The sequence below is a fragment of the Sycon ciliatum genome, chromosome 5 (assembly GCF_964019385.1).
Source record: "Sycon ciliatum chromosome 5, ocSycCili1.1, whole genome shotgun sequence".
Lineage (NCBI taxonomy): Eukaryota > Metazoa > Porifera > Calcarea > Leucosolenida > Sycettidae > Sycon > Sycon ciliatum.
This window is the reverse complement of record NC_088647.1, coordinates 19,398,792-19,414,216: the sequence shown is the minus strand read 5'-3', so window position 1 is coordinate 19,414,216 and position 15,425 is coordinate 19,398,792. Positions and strand designations below refer to the sequence as shown.

The window sequence follows — 15,425 nt, the reverse complement described above, 5'->3', positions numbered from 1 at the left end:
ATGCAAACTTTTTTCGCTTTGTGTGTTTGCAACATGAAGTGCATGCTGCACACAGCGCACGAGACCCGCGATTTGATAATCATGACGTTTTGAATGAAATCCCGTTTCCGCAGGAAAAACAGGTTTGGCGGTAGTTTTGAAAATAAAAAGTGACGTGATTTGAACAGAGCTCGACGAGAACGAGTGCGAGTCATCGATGGAGTGGTGATGCTGGAACGTGATTCTAAAATCAGGACTTCCTTCAAATGCTATCTGAAGCGATCGAGGCAGATATTCCGATAGGCAACTACAATTCTAACAAAGTTTCTTCGTTTTCTTTGCATTTGCGGTTGTCGGGTTTGAAACAGATCACTGAGAAAGTAAAATTGCATGACTGCATACATTCTACAAACCTTCAAAAGTAATTTCTAAGTCACTTCTGAAGTTCTGTTCAGTACTGATGCTCAAGTTGACCAGCCTGTACAATCTGAAGCTGTGGAAACTCACTGTGTAGAGCCTGCTGCATGCCAAGTCGCTGATCGTGAGTTTATCACCCTACTGTCACTGTGCAGGCCAACGTCTTTGGGAATGTTCGGACAGGTACGGTTGATCCCCTACATTATATTTGCCCCATGCAAAGTCGTGGACTCATGACCACATGCTTTATGTGTCTAATAGTCTATAATTATACACGTACAGGGATAATCACCGAAATTGGTGATACATCTACTGCATGTGTATGTAATCACAAGTAAGAATTCAAAATCTGCTTTCAAGGATTTACGTACTGATTTCCCCGAATATAAGTCGCACCTTTTTTACACTTTAATTCAGGGGCGAAGAAGGGCCGGGGTGCGACCTACAATCAACTGTGACATCCTACTTACTTGACTATATAGTCAGACCTCGCTTATCCGGTCCTCTTTTAGCCGGATCCCTCGCCATCCGGAAGAAAATCGTTGGTTACCGATTTACAGCATATGGCATACATACACACAGCACGTGTGTTCGATTATCCGGTTCCCTCGCCTATCCGGATATTTTTTTGTGGAAAACGGATGTGTGCGGTTATGCGAGGTCTGACTGTATTGAAACTTATAGTCGGGAAATGCGGTATCTATCACCGATGGCCGATTCTACCTGGTAATTCTGCCAGTAAGTAGGGGCATGGAAGGGGCTACAGTCCATTTCAAAACTATGGACGTGTAGTGTTTTTGAAATATTTCAAATTTGGCTGGAACTTTTTGAGAATAGTTTTCGGAATATTGCTCAGGTCCGCTCCACAATTACTCTCACATAGTTTCTAAACGATCGGATAACAGACGCCCAATTTGGAAAAATTTATGCACGAAGTGATCACAGATTTTATGTGGTATAGATGCTGGCACAACGGTTTTTGCCTAGGTACGCGTCTATAGTTTTGAAATGGACTGTAGTCCCTACAGTTTCTACGCCAACGTACGTGGAGTTCTTGGGCAAAACAGCGAGCGCTAAGAACTGCGCTGACGGCTGACTGACTGATGGCGACTGGCACTCTCCTTTTGGAAGTGTTTACATCGGGTGCATATGCCGCTATGACTGATTGGCGGGGAGCATATCCTGTGTTTTTTAAATTTTTATTATGAAAGTACACATGCCTACATAGACTGGAAGAGAACAACAACAACCAACAAGAAAAAGTGTACGTCCGGGGCCGCGGGTACGCACACAAACAGACTTGATGTTGACGTTTGTCATGAAAATCGTATTGCGCTGGCCCGTGGGGAAACCCCGCAGTAAACGATGGAACCCGTCGCTCACCGCACCGCTGCTACGTCGCCTACAACTCTTGGTCGCTCACGGGATCAGTCGCGGGGTCGGGCATGTGTGGCGATTGCCAATCGGTCACGTAGTGACGACCGCATGACACACACACTTGAATTGTACTTGCTGTACTTGTTGCTCACTGCCAAAACTGGTCACGTGGGTCTCCTCCCCGGGAGAGGGGAGAGAGACTCAAAAGGAATCTTGGAAAGATGACTCAATTGGCTATTGAACTGCCCAATCAGAGTTGACCCGATATAAGCTTCACTAGTACCATTGATTACACAAGAGTTAATCTAGCCAGAAGCAGTCCATGGTTAACAGCAGGGAATAATTTACTTTCAATCTTTTGCATAGCAATTCTGCTACGCAAAATCAAACTTGAATAGCAATTCAAAAATGTTGCGTAGCAATTTTCTTAAACACTTGACAACATTGTCATTCTGGAGAGCTGATCAGAGTGCAAGCTCAGATCACAAGTACACTGTAACACCTGAGTTGCAAACCCAGCCTGGTGCCAGGATGCATAGCTCAGCACTTTCGAAGCTTCGTGCATCTATTTCATCCCTAACACACACACCCGGCATGTACACTGTGCATCATAGGGTACAGTGAAAAATCAACATGCATCGCAGTTGTCTGCGACGCATTTCTGAAGTTGCTTCACCCCTCAGAAGAATTGCGTAGCAAACTGCGATGCGATACTGGTTAAATTATTCCCTGAACAGGTATGTATACTTCTTCAAATAGAAAGCGTATGAACCCTGAAACCAACAAAGGTGGCAGGTACAGTCGTCCCTCTTTAATCCGGCACTTTATAAACCAGCACCCTCTATAAACCAGCACAATTTTCAGTAGCCAAAATGTCCTCTTCATGCACATTGCAGCAGTAGATCAGATTTGTTAATCCAGCACACTCCCTAATCCAGCAGAATTTCTTTAGTGCAAATGATGCCGGATTATAAAGGGACCACTATACAACATTACACCTTCAAGCAGCCGAGGTGTATGCCCTCGTTTATCTAGCTGAAGGAAATATGCAATGCATGACAAAACCTTTCTTTTGGTGATGCTTGTGATGTGTGTGTTTGGGCAGGTTCACTTCACGGAAGACGAGCACTCTGCCATCCAGAGTGCACTCGAGAAGAAGCTAGGTTCAGAGTACATAAGCCAGCGGTCTGGTGCCGGGGGCCAGAAAGTAAGGGACTTTGCAGGTCTTGCACCTTGAGTTCACTGTTGCGTAGTCTCACCTTTTGTAGGGTGTGTGTGTGTCCTTTTGTGGCGTTGTCCCCAATGGCAAGTGTCGGGTTTTGCTTGTCGTGACTGCAATTCACACACGCGCGCGCGCGCACACACACACACATGCACACACACACACACGCACACACACACACACACACACACACACACACACGCGTTAAAACGCTGAAGAACATTACAAGCTCTGCTAAAGCTTTGTTAGATATACTGTGGTACAAACAAGGCCGGTCGAGGCAGCCCAAAGCAGAGTACTCAATGCACAAATGTACAGAGCAGTATACACATTCACCGGCGGCTAAAAGCTGTATAGCTGTAACTTCAAGTTTCATGCATTTCAGCGATCATCAGACAGCAGCATTTGGCATTCGCTACTGGATCCTCTACGAGCGGACCTAGATATTTGGTGCTAGTGTGGAAATAAGTACGCATGTGTGAAGTAATTGTATGTTCCTCTACTCTTCTCTTTTTACCATGTGCACCCCCAGCTCGCCTATATCGAGGGCTGGCGTGTGATCGCGTTGGCGAACGAGACGTTTGGATTCAACGGCTGGTCGCACTCCGTGACTCACCAGAACATTGGTATGATGCGGTGTGTTTGTCGCGCGCGTGTGTGTGTGTGTGGGCAACTGTGTGGCTGTGTGTGTGTGTGTGGGCAACTGTGTGGCTGTGTGTGTGTGTGTGGGCAACTGTGTGGCTGTGTGTGTGTGTGTGGGCAACTGTGTGGCTGTGTGTGTGTGTGTGGGCAACTGTGTGGCTGTGTGTGTGTGTGTGGGCAACTGTGTGGCTGTGTGTGTGTGTGTGGGCAACTGTGTGGCTGTGTGTGTGTGTGTGGGCAACTGTGTGGCTGTGTGTGTGTGTGTGGGCAACTGTGTGGCTGTGTGTGTGTGTGTGTGGGCAACTGTGTGGCTGTGTGTGTGTGTGTGTGGGCAACTGTGTGGCTGTGTGTGTGTGTGTGGGCAACTGTGTGGCTGTGTGTGTGTGTGTGGGCAACTGTGTGGCTGTGTGTGTGTGTGTGGGCAACTGTGTGGCTGTGTGTGTGTGTGTGGGCAACTGTGTGGCTGTGTGTGTGTGTGTGGGCAACTGTGTGGCTGTGTGTGTGTGTGTGTGGGCAACTGTGTGGCTGTGTGTGTGTGTGTGTGGGCAACTGTGTGGCTGTGTGTGTGTGTGTGGGCAACTGTGTGGCTGTGTGTGTGTGTGTGTGGGCAACTGTGTGGCTGTGTGTGTGTGTGTGTGGGCAACTGTGTGGCTGTGTGTGTGTGTGTGTGGGCAACTGTGTGGCTGTGTGTGTGTGTGTGGGCAACTGTGTGGCTGTGTGTGTGTGTGTGTGGGCAACTGTGTGGCTGTGTGTGTGTGTGTGTGGGCAACTGTGTGGCTGTGTGTGTGTGTGTGTGGGCAACTGTGTGGCTGTGTGTGTGTGTGTGTGTGGGCAACTGTGTGGCTGTGTGTGTGTGTGTGTGGGCAACTGTGTGGCTGTGTGTGTGTGTGTGTGGGCAACTGTGTGGCTGTGTGTGTGTGTGTGGGCAACTGTGTGGCTGTGTGTGTGTGTGTGGGCAACTGTGTGGCTGGGTGTGTGTGTGTGGGCAACTGTGTGGCTGTGTGTGTGTGTGTGGGCAACTGTGTGGCTGTGTGTGTGTGTGTGGGCAACTGTGTGGCTGTGTGTGTGTGTGTGGGCAACTGTGTGGCTGTGTGTGTGTGTGTGTGGGCAACTGTGTGGCTGTGTGTGTGTGTGTGGGCAACTGTGTGGCTGTGTGTGTGTGTGTGGGCAACTGTGTGGCTGTGTGTGTGTGTGTGTGGGCAACTGTGTGGCTGTGTGTGTGTGTGTGTGGGCAACTGTGTGGCTGTGTGTGTGTGTGTGTGGGCAACTGTGTGGCTGTGTGTGTGTGTGTGTGTGTGGGCAACTGTGTGGCTGTGTGTGTGTGTGTGTGTGTGGGCAACTGTGTGGCTGTGTGTGTGTGTGTGTGGGCAACTGTGTGGCTGTGTGTGTGTGTGTGTGGGCAACTGTGTGGCTGTGTGTGTGTGTGTGTGGGCAACTGTGTGGCTGTGTGTGTGTGTGTGTGGGCAACTGTGTGGCTGTGTGTGTGTGTGTGTGGGCAACTGTGTGGCTGTGTGTGTGTGTGTGGGCAACTGTGTGGCTGTGTGTGTGTGTGTGGGCAACTGTGTGGCTGTGTGTGTGTGTGTGTGGGCAACTGTGTGGCTGTGTGTGTGTGTGTGTGGGCAACTGTGTGGCTGTGTGTGTGTGTGTGGGCAACTGTGTGGCTGTGTGTGTGTGTGTGGGCAACTGTGTGGCTGTGTGTGTGTGTGTGGGCAACTGTGTGGCTGTGTGTGTGTGTGTGGGCAACTGTGTGGCTGTGTGTGTGTGTGTGGGCAACTGTGTGGCTGTGTGTGTGGGCAACTGTGTGGCTGTGTGTGTGTGTGTGGGCAACTGTGTGGCTGTGTGTGTGTGTGTGGGCAACTGTGTGGCTGTGTGTGTGTGTGTGGGCAACTGTGTGGCTGTGTGTGTGTGTGTGGGCAACTGTGTGGCTGTGTGTGTGTGTGTGGGCAACTGTGTCTGTGTGTGTGTGTGTGGGCCACTGTGTGGCTGTGTGTGTGTGTGTGGGCAACTGTGTGGCTGTGTGTGTGTGTGTGGGCAACTGTGTGGCTGTGTGTGTGTTTGTGGGCAACTGTGTGGCTAGGTGTCTCATCTGGAAGCCCGACATCATGTGACTATAACCTCCTATTCCATGCAGCCCTTGCTGCTGTCGTGGCGCGGGCTGGATTCCGCAGTACTGCCCTCGTACTCGTTAGGCACCGGCGGATTTAATATAAATATGCCGGCATAATTATTGGCATAATTTGGTGGTTGAAAATTTGGAGCATAATTTGGCATCCTTTCGGAGGTAGGAGCATAACTATATGATTGTACCACAGCTATGTAACCATTTAAAAAATTCACGGCCTGCGAGAGGCTCAGTCAGATTGAGTTTTTTTTTTCATATCCATGATTGCCACCACCCTCAAGGATCAAGGTGTAACCATTGCCTTAAAAAAAAAGTGTTTCGGCCGCTTCCACAAATTTTGCTCGTGTCAAATCATCAAGTCGCCAGCCCCAGGAGTCTGACTCGGCCTGGAATGAGGATGAGAAGTGTCGGCTGGATTCCATGGGAAGTGGCCATGGTGTTTGCTCGGCACGGCCGTGCATACAACACAATGTGTTCTGTACATGGCACACCGTTGAGACAAGAATAAAAGCTGGCGAGAGCAATATAAGCGTCTTTGTCAACCTATCCCGTAAGCAAGTGGATCAAGACATGGAAGTCGTAACACGAATATGCAATATACCAGTAGGCTAGGCCCGTGGATGGTTGGATGGTTTCTGGGGCTGCTTTCCGAAGCCAGGAAGCACTCAGACCTGTACCAGATGCAGGACACATGGACCGAACGCATACTGATATCCAGCTGACAGCTTTGCATATGGCTTTGTGTAGTACATCACCTGCACGGGAGACATGCTGAGAAAACGTGCGTTTTGTAAGGTTTTCACTGGTTTGAGGGAAAGACGCAAATGGGAAAAGCCTGGAAAAAAATTGGCTGTCACCACCAGGACTCAAACCAGTTTTGTAAGGTTTTCATAAATGTCTATATCGTAACTCCGTGAACTATTCCGTGCATGTTTTGACAAACGCTTCAGGTGCATGTTCTGCAGACTGGTGTCACGTGCATAATAATGTAGTGACAACTCCATCACATTCTGACGGACGACGCCTGGCTTCTGTATCACGTACTCGTACATGTCCCATGCCATCGTACTTACACTACACAGATGTTCCCTTGTATGTGTAGTACGAGTATTTTTTAATTTATTTAAAAAAAAGTATAATGACTCAGTGTAGGCTCATGCGCCTACGAGCTCTCTTGTATGGCCCTTAGTTAGGAGACTTGTTATGCACGCACACCCGTATCTCTATTACCCGGACGTCGAAGTTGCGGGCACCCCGGTCAAGTGGGCAGCATTTGGTCTTGGCTGATATGGCAACGTGTGGCAACAGTGGGACTAAGCTACCAACATGGCTGCCAAGCATGTTCACTCAGCGAAACATGCATTGCGACGATAGGAGAGATATGAGTGCACTTGAAGTTCACCGTACTATATCCCTGTAGGAGTGACTGTGTGGCCTCTTTTTCATAGTAGGGCACGGTGCCCTCATCGCCTCCTTTGGCGAGAACCAAGCAGTCATAAAATACCATATTTAATTAAAATTAATATTACTTTTTTACGACTCCCTAGCTAGAACCCAGTGAGTGCAGTGCGGATTGGGTTCGTTTTAGACACAGAGGGATCTGTGAGCATCTGTTGCTGTTTCTCTCCATCTTTTCCCTGCAGATTTTGTGGACTTGCAGGGCGGAAAGTACTACGTGGGAGTCAGCGCCTTTGTTAAAGTGCAGTTAAAGGTCAGTGCTCTGGAAAGATGGCAGTGTTCCGTACTCAGTAGTATGTCGTACTCAATGACAAAGTTGGAGCCTCCTGCCTGCATGTTTGCTGAGTGCCACCATTGTACTGATCTTCTGAAGGCTGCTTGGAGTTCAGTCCTTTCAGAAATGTTTAATAAAGTCTTGAGAGCCCAGCATTACTTGGGACATGTTCGATTGGTTGGATCTGGATCCAGATCAATCGGATCCACTCGATATATGCCAGATCCAACGGATTTGGATCCGATCAGCCCTACTCCAGGAGCAGGGTTGACCGGATCCACCGGATTCTTTTTTTGCCAAAAACGTGCTCTGTACGTGATACCTGTACAAGTGGCGGGAATAAAAGAGATGATGCGGAAATCGTTGCTTTCTCTCATGGAAGCCCTCAAAAACCACTAAAATTCGAGATTCGACCCGGGGCAGCGTTTGATTGGACCTTGGTGGATCCAAAGGATCCCCTCAATCGATATGGATCCGGATCCAACCAATCGAACATGCCAACTCCTACTCCTGAGCAAGAGTCGCAGTAGGAGTGGTGATACTGTGATCGTCTCCTTGCACTCTTTCGTGGAACGCTTGCTTCTTCTTCAGTTTATTCACTTTATTTACACGTACCCATCGGTGAGAGATGAATCTGGTTTAATGATCAACCTGGCTTCCAGCATGCTCAAATCTCTTGGATAACGTTCAACTCATTCATTCATACAAGATGTACTTCTATTATTGTCTAACAACAGTCGAGAAATTCTTCTACGAATTGCAGCATAGCCTCAACCACTCAAGTCAATGGAAGGGTATTTTGACATTGATTGATTGGCTTTTAATTTTTTTAAAGGATTGACTAAATTCTATGGGGGCGTATCGAGGGACTCTCCTGACAGGCCGGAATAGCCAAACGTTAACGGTTTTTACTTAGCGCAGTGCCGTATCTGCCTGTATGACTGCAACAGGACGGTGTGTACCATGAGGACGTTGGCTATGGCGTGTCGGAGGGCATGCGCTCCAAGGCACTCTCCATCGAGAAGGCCAGGAAGGAGGCAGTCACGGACGGGCTCAAGCGGGCCATGAAGTAAGCATACACGTGTGTGTTTGTATGTGTGCGTGTCTGTGCGTGTGCGTGCTCCCGGAAATCGTGTATTTTGTCACGATATCAGAAATTTATAAAGCTATGACTTTCTTTCTGTTCATGCTTTTCGTGGCCGATCTTGCATGCGCAACATTTCACTGCGTGCTTGTTCTGTTTCCTTCTTGGCAGGAATTTTGGCAATTCGATGGGCAACTGCATAAGTAGCCGCGACTATTTGAAATTCATCCAGCGCATGCTCAAGGTATGTGCGTGTGTGTGTGTGTGCCTCCAATTTCACTTCAAGGCACCAGTGCATCTAGTGTCTGCTTCTATCAAAGCAGCGTGCTGTCTATACTGGTTACCCCAGCAAGTGTAGGGTGTGCATAGGTAACTGTCTTGGCCGTTTTATGCCGATGTACTCCGTGTGGTGTAGACCAGGTGTGCATTGGTGGTCGATTCACATGGCTTCGCAGGTTGTGTGGATTGGACAGTTATCTGGCGCTAGTCTTGATCTGTCTCATTCGGATCCAGTCCGCTATCGTTGCTTTAAGAGAAAATCTGTGGGTGCACATCCAGTGCATTTGCAGATTTGCGTGCTTCTCTTGCGACGGGTGTATACATGGTACATGGTACGTGGTGTGTGTGTGCGTGTGTGTGTGTGTGTGTGCTGTACGTGCATATGTGGGTACAGATGTGATTGCGCCTGTGGAGGTTTGCACTTGTTTTAGCTACAGTAATTCATAATCATTGCGATCTGTTCGGTCAGTCCCCCTGAGCTTCGCTGATGAGACCTGAGAAGGTTGAAACAGCGAGCTCATAATCCAGATATGTGTGCGACTGTTCTTGTTTTCATAGTGATCTACAGCAACAGTCAACATGTTCTCTTGTCAGTCAATTAGCCAATGGCCTGCTGAGCGTTGCAAACTTGCTGTATGTTCCCTGTGCTCAGGGAACCGGTGCGGCGGATGCATCAACTAACCTAACCGAGAGCGATCTCCGGCATCCGGGTGAGTTCATCAAGCCTGTTGGCAGGATGTCACCGTACGTTGCCGAGTCGTCATCGCTGGTCGTCAGCACGGTGGCCGCGGCCAGTGACGAGAATGCCGTGCCTCTGGCCAGCAGCACCCCGCAGCGCAGCCACCAGCAGGCCACGCATACCACCAATGCTGCTGCTGCACGCCGGTCTCACGGCGGTGGTGGAGAGCCGGCGCCTAAACGGCCTGCGTCAGCGGTCCACACGCCCGTCACTAGCAAAACTAACAACACGACCACTGCTGTGAGTGCCGGAACCAACGCTTCGTCCATGTCCCCCAGTCTCGATTCTGCGTGTGGCAATGCACCCACTCCGCTCACGGAGTCAAGCAACAAGCCTCGGCCGCTTTCACCGTCGAAAAAACAAAAGCAACAACAGCCACAGAATCAGCAACCGCAGTACTCAAAGCTAAAACAACCAGAGCAGCAGCAGCAACAACAACAACAGCAGCAGCAGCAACAGCAACAACAACAGCAGCAGCAGCAGCAACAACTACAACAACTACAACAACAACAACAAAAACAGCAGCAGCAGCAACAGAATCAGCAGCAGTTACGTGCGATGCAATTGCAACAACGGCAATTGCGAGCTCAACAGCTGCGCCAACAACACAGACAACCACAACAGCAGCAGATACAGCAGCAGCAACTGGTCCAGCCACCACCACCACTGCAGCAACAGCACCAGCGGCGCAGTTCGACATATGAAGACCCCCAACTCCGCAATCCGGGACGTGCAGCGAAAGGCGAAGTGGAACTCGCAGAGAAGCTTGCAGGTAGGTGATGCGTGTTTGGTTTTGAGAACACTGGGCATTCCATTGTGTGTGTATGGCTGTAGAAGTGCTGTGATCACAATGCTGCAACCCTGTGACTGTGCTACGTACGTTACTGTAAACTGCCTAATGTTTGCTCATTTCGCGAGAAGAGCGTAACGCGAATATTAACCGTCGTGAAATCAAACTTCGACAGTGAGTATGGCCACAGTGTTCCGCGAAAATTTGCCATCGTAAACTCGCTGGTTCTGAGAAATCGCGAAAATTTTGTGACGCAAATATTGGGCAGTTTACAGTATGATGGAATCGTATAGTAATCTCAAGTGAAATTATAATACTGTAAAAGCCATATATATATATAGCGAAGTGCTTATTCTAACGAATTAACGAGGAGAAATCTGTCGTTAAAATAGAAAACGTTAGGCAGAAATCTATACGTATTGTTGCTATCGAGCGTTGAGAATGAGTGAGAATCGTTACCTTTGATACACGTAAACTGGTCAATTTTAGGAAATCGTTATATATGCGCCTCGTTAGAATAATGGCTTTTACAGTAAAAAGTCTGATTACTATCGTATCAAAACAGGTCACCGTTTTTCAAGAGAGATCTTCTTGGGCATGAAACTCTGCTTGCACTGTACTCACTCACTATAGCCTTTCAAGGTGACCACTCTGATAACGTGGCCACCTGCCTTAGAGGAGCACTACGGCCAGGACCGACCAAGGGATGTTATTCGCAGTCAAATGACTCTGGATACGGTGATCGCCTGTCATGGCGGGCCACGCTTGGAAGGTCCCTTGAGCGGTCGGCTTAGACAGGTTTCACTGTTTTCTCACAGCTTTCTGTGGCTTTCAAACTTGTTTTAAACACTGCTCAATGCTCTTACTGACATGCTGCTCTGTCTTCATTGATTCTTTGCTTGTTTGCTTCTGTTCTTATGTAGGTGACATGCTAGGTGCTGACAGTTGCAATCTCGTTACGGAAGGTATGGCAAGCTGTTGTCCTTGTTTTTAATCTGTGCATGTGTGCACATGTGGCTACTACCGTACTGAGATTTGGATAGCTGAAAAGAAGTCAGATGAGGCCACAAAGATGTCGATCTGCGCTGTTACATGTAGCTTGTGTTCTCATGTTGTCTGTGTCTGTCTGCCTCTCCTCCCCGTCTATTCTCTCTCTCTCTCTCTCTCTCTCTCTCCCTGTCTATTCTCTCTCTCTCTATCTCTATCTCTATCTCTCTCTCTCTCTCTCTCTCTCTCTCTCTCTCTCTCTCTCTCTCTCTCTCTCTCTCTCTCTCTCTCTCTCTCTCTCTGCCTCTCTTTTGCTTGCTTGTAGAGGATGAAGACTTTTGGAGACTCTCACAAATCGCTACAGATGTACCTGGTGATGCAGGCCAGGCTGTTGCACCCGCTCAAGCTGGTGCCATTGCTCCTCCTGCTGCATTGATGACTGGCATGGGACCGGCTATTGGCAGGACCAGTGCAGGCGATGATGCTCGTCAGATGATGAGGTAACGCTTCAGTTGGGATGTCCAGTGTCCTTCATACAGTACTGTCAGGAGCCGAAAACCGGGGGGGGGGGGGGGGGCACATAGTAAGTTGGTTTTATTTATTTTTTGGAGGGGGGGGGGGGGGCTCTGAGTTCGAAATGAACGATGTTCGTTTCAGGGACGACGAATACTTTTGCGACGACCCCCTAAGCATTGCCCCTTGAACCAGGGTTTCTCCGGATAATTTTTCAGGTAGGATCATATTCATAATTGTCCGCAGGGCCGTGCTGAATAAGTTGACAATGCAGTTGAACGTGGGAGTTGTAAAATACCGATATTTTATGACTCCCTATCGTAACCCTTCTCGATACTAGCAAGAATATATAAGCTCCCAAGAGTGTGCAACTCCTGATACCCTTTCTATGGGGTTGGCCGACGGCGAAAACTCACAACATGTGGTGTAGTGTTCCAGTTGTACGTTTCCAGCCCGTTTTTAGCGAGCAGCGGAGTAATAATAAAAGCACTCCCTGACAGAAACTCACTGCGCGTGTGCAACTCGCCAGCATGATCATGGCAGGTATTTGGATTGCGCGCACGCTATCCTTCGTTTGTACGCATAACGAAACGTACCGGCATGCAGAGTTGCACACTCTTGGGAGCCTATTTACTCTTGATGCTATAAAACAGAGAGGTTCCAGGCTGTCCAAGAGAGTGCTCAATACCAAGTGGTAGAGCTGGTTCAAACCATAGGAGGACAGAGAAAGTGTTTTTACTCCGAGTTTCACGCACTAAGTGATCATCAGAAAACAGTACTCTTGATGCTAGTGTAGGCTCTCCGTCAACGCAATGCCCGCAAAGTACTGTGGCCTGCTCGAAGAAAGTTCTCAACATCTAACGCATTTGTGCACTATTCGCACTAAATAAACTCGTCCAGTCTGCGTTCAAACATACAGTCAGTCGGGTCGCCCAAAACCTTTTTTTGCACTTTCAAGTGCATGCTACCCAAATGATGAATTTGTGTGTATTTTTGATATTGCAATGTCATAAACTTCTGACACGGAGCAGGGAACGAATTAGGGCAAGGAATTCAACTAATCTTTGTTCTCTCTCTCACTCTCCTCAAGGTACCTTGTTCCCTGTTCACTAAGACTTGATTGCCTTTTCACCAGGTTATGCCCAGCACAATGACTAATTCCTTATCCTAATTACGTGGTAGTGTACCATTTCCCCATGCAATCTAAACACTATTCTTTTTTTCTGTTTGTTGTTCTCCTGCACAGATATGCAAAGCTGCCACGCTGAACCTGCTTAGCTGAATTATTGTGCGACCCATCTAGATGTCGCAGCTCTTGCTCATTTGCTGACTCTCTCTCTCTCTCTCTCTCTCTCTCTCTCTCTCTCTCTCTCTCTCTCTCCTCCTCTCTCTCTCTCTCTCTCTCTCTCTCTCTCTCTCTTCCTCCCTCTCTCTCTCCCTCTCCCTCAAGTGGAGGATGCAGAGCCTGACTTTCACCAAGGTACATTTAGTATGTGCAGCATAACATCTGTGGGACTGAAATTCAAAAGAAAACTTTTCAGAAGCAAATGCCCTCTTCCTTTTAGTCAGCACCACATGTGTTCCACATGAACTTCATTCGATGCTATATTACAGAGCAAGCATTATCGAATGTTACTCCCTCACCTCACTTCCTAATCACACCACCCAGGGCATTTAGCCCACCTTTATCCCGCTAACGGCTTTATTGATAATGTACCGCTGAATTGTTTCACTGCTTTTTAAATCCTAGCATGTCACATGCAAGACTTAGATTTTTTGCTGAAGTGTTAAGTTGAACTATGGAGAAGTTTTAGAATTGGTAATCTCGTATCATTACCTTATATAAGTAAAGGAACCCTGTCGCAGATATTTCTGCTGGCATGCCTCATTGCAGCCTACTTGGTGTGATGTGGTCACGCTGGTCTGCATGCATATACTGTGTGTACGGAGCTGGCAGCTGCTTGATGTGTTGCCAACAGGGAGTCGTACCCAAACGTCTGGCTACGACTCCCTGGTTGCCAACAAGCCAGCCAGTGACCTGCTTGTTGCATGCTCGTGTCGAATACACTCACTGAGCAACTTGTGTTTATGTACAGTTTGAGGTCTTATGTCGGGACTGGCTGATCGTCCCTACGTGTTGCAATGTGATTACCCCAAGCGTGTTGGCACAATTGTATATTATGCGTCTCAGTATAGTTGACCATGGTATCTATAGGGTCATGACACTCAATAGTGCTGTGCAGTAGCATGAGCTGTATGGGGTTGGTGCTACAGTCAGACCTCACATAACCGCACACGTCCATTTTCCACAAAACTATCCGGATAGGCGAGGGAACCGGATAATCGAACACACATACTGTATGTATCGTGCATCGTGGATGCCTTCGGACACAAGACCTCATGTAGGGACAGTCACATAGTGCTATCAATCAATTACATTGTATTTGAGCAGTGCTGGTGATTCTGTATCATTGTATGTGGCTTTGTAGCCCGCCAGTGCAGTGCCAGTGCAGAAGAGCGCTACAAAGTACCAGTTATTTTAAGGGATTGTCTGTCCACTATGTGTACTACCGGTGAGCTTCACAAAGAACAGCGCATTGCCCACTCAATGATGCAGTCTTCCCTTCACACTGCGCATGTGCCCTTGTGAAGTAAGTTGGTTAGTTGTGGGATAGCGTGACATCATGACGTGTGTGTGTCCATGATGAGTACGGCCAGTCGCACACACGTGACACAGGCTCAACTTACAATGTACAGTCATGTACATGATTGGTATAACCCAATACTAGTTCAAAACTACATGTAGGTAAACCTTGTTATACTTATACTTAGTTTTTAGTTATAGTTCACACATGTTGTTAGATTGACAGCATGAAACAAGGTGGAGGACACTGTGTTCGGATTCGGAAATAGTGACCTTAGTCTTACTACAACCATCCACGTTGGTAGGTCAGAACCGGGCTCAACACCCACTATGTTGTTCAAATGGTCCTAATGGACCGGGGCTCTGCCAACCGTGGATGCATGGTTGTACATGTAGTAAGGTCACTGTTCCTGAACACTTGTTTCATGCTGTCAATCTAACAATTACATGTGTCGTGTCCCTGTGTTGCTACAATGTCATTATCTGTATTGTATTCCGTCTGCTCCTACATGTATCTTTATCAAGTCACTAGTAAGTGTTTGCCGTGGCGGCGATGTGTCTCGTCGATCAATAGTGTTGTGAAACCTATCACCATTCTGGCATTCATGCTTCGCTGGCTTCTCGCTTGCTCTGTGCACGCCACTACAGTACTTGTACTTGAAAGTAGTTGTAAGTATTTTAATTAACATAGTTGTAGTACAAACCACAGCGTATAGCTCGATGCTTTGCGTCCATCGTGGTTGTTGTTGTTGTTGCTTCTCTGTGGCTTGGAACTGGGTCCTAGGCTAGAGCGAAGCTTTGGTCTTCTTGTGTGGTGAGGGTGAGGAATGGGTATCTGGACTCCTGGTATATTTCCATAAAGAACCTGGAATTGTAGAATCCGTACATGATTGTACAC

The 15,425-nt window shown here is 48.0% G+C and overlaps 1 protein-coding gene across 1 annotated transcript; it reads left to right on the top strand.

Moving 5' to 3' along the window:
* Positions 1–197: 197 nt before the first annotated feature.
* Positions 198–13,771, top strand: LOC135817940 (DNA repair protein RAD52 homolog). The gene is made up of 10 exons (XM_065331245.1): positions 198–579; positions 2,879–2,980; positions 3,528–3,621; positions 7,403–7,470; positions 8,442–8,560; positions 8,747–8,819; positions 9,507–10,365; positions 11,307–11,348; positions 11,696–11,870; positions 13,130–13,771. Exons 1-10 carry the CDS (start codon positions 568–570, stop codon positions 13,149–13,151), a joined length of 1,566 nt encoding a protein of 521 aa, XP_065187317.1. The 5' UTR covers positions 198–567; the 3' UTR covers positions 13,152–13,771.
* Positions 13,772–15,425: the final 1,654 nt, after the last annotated feature.

Coding starts and splice junctions, on each gene's coding strand:
- LOC135817940 (XM_065331245.1), top strand. Junction 3,622..7,402: donor CGTGACTCACCAGAACATTG/GTATGATGCGGT, acceptor TTTTCCCTGCAG/ATTTTGTGGACTTGCAGGGC. Junction 8,561..8,746: donor GGGCTCAAGCGGGCCATGAA/GTAAGCATACAC, acceptor CCTTCTTGGCAG/GAATTTTGGCAATTCGATGG.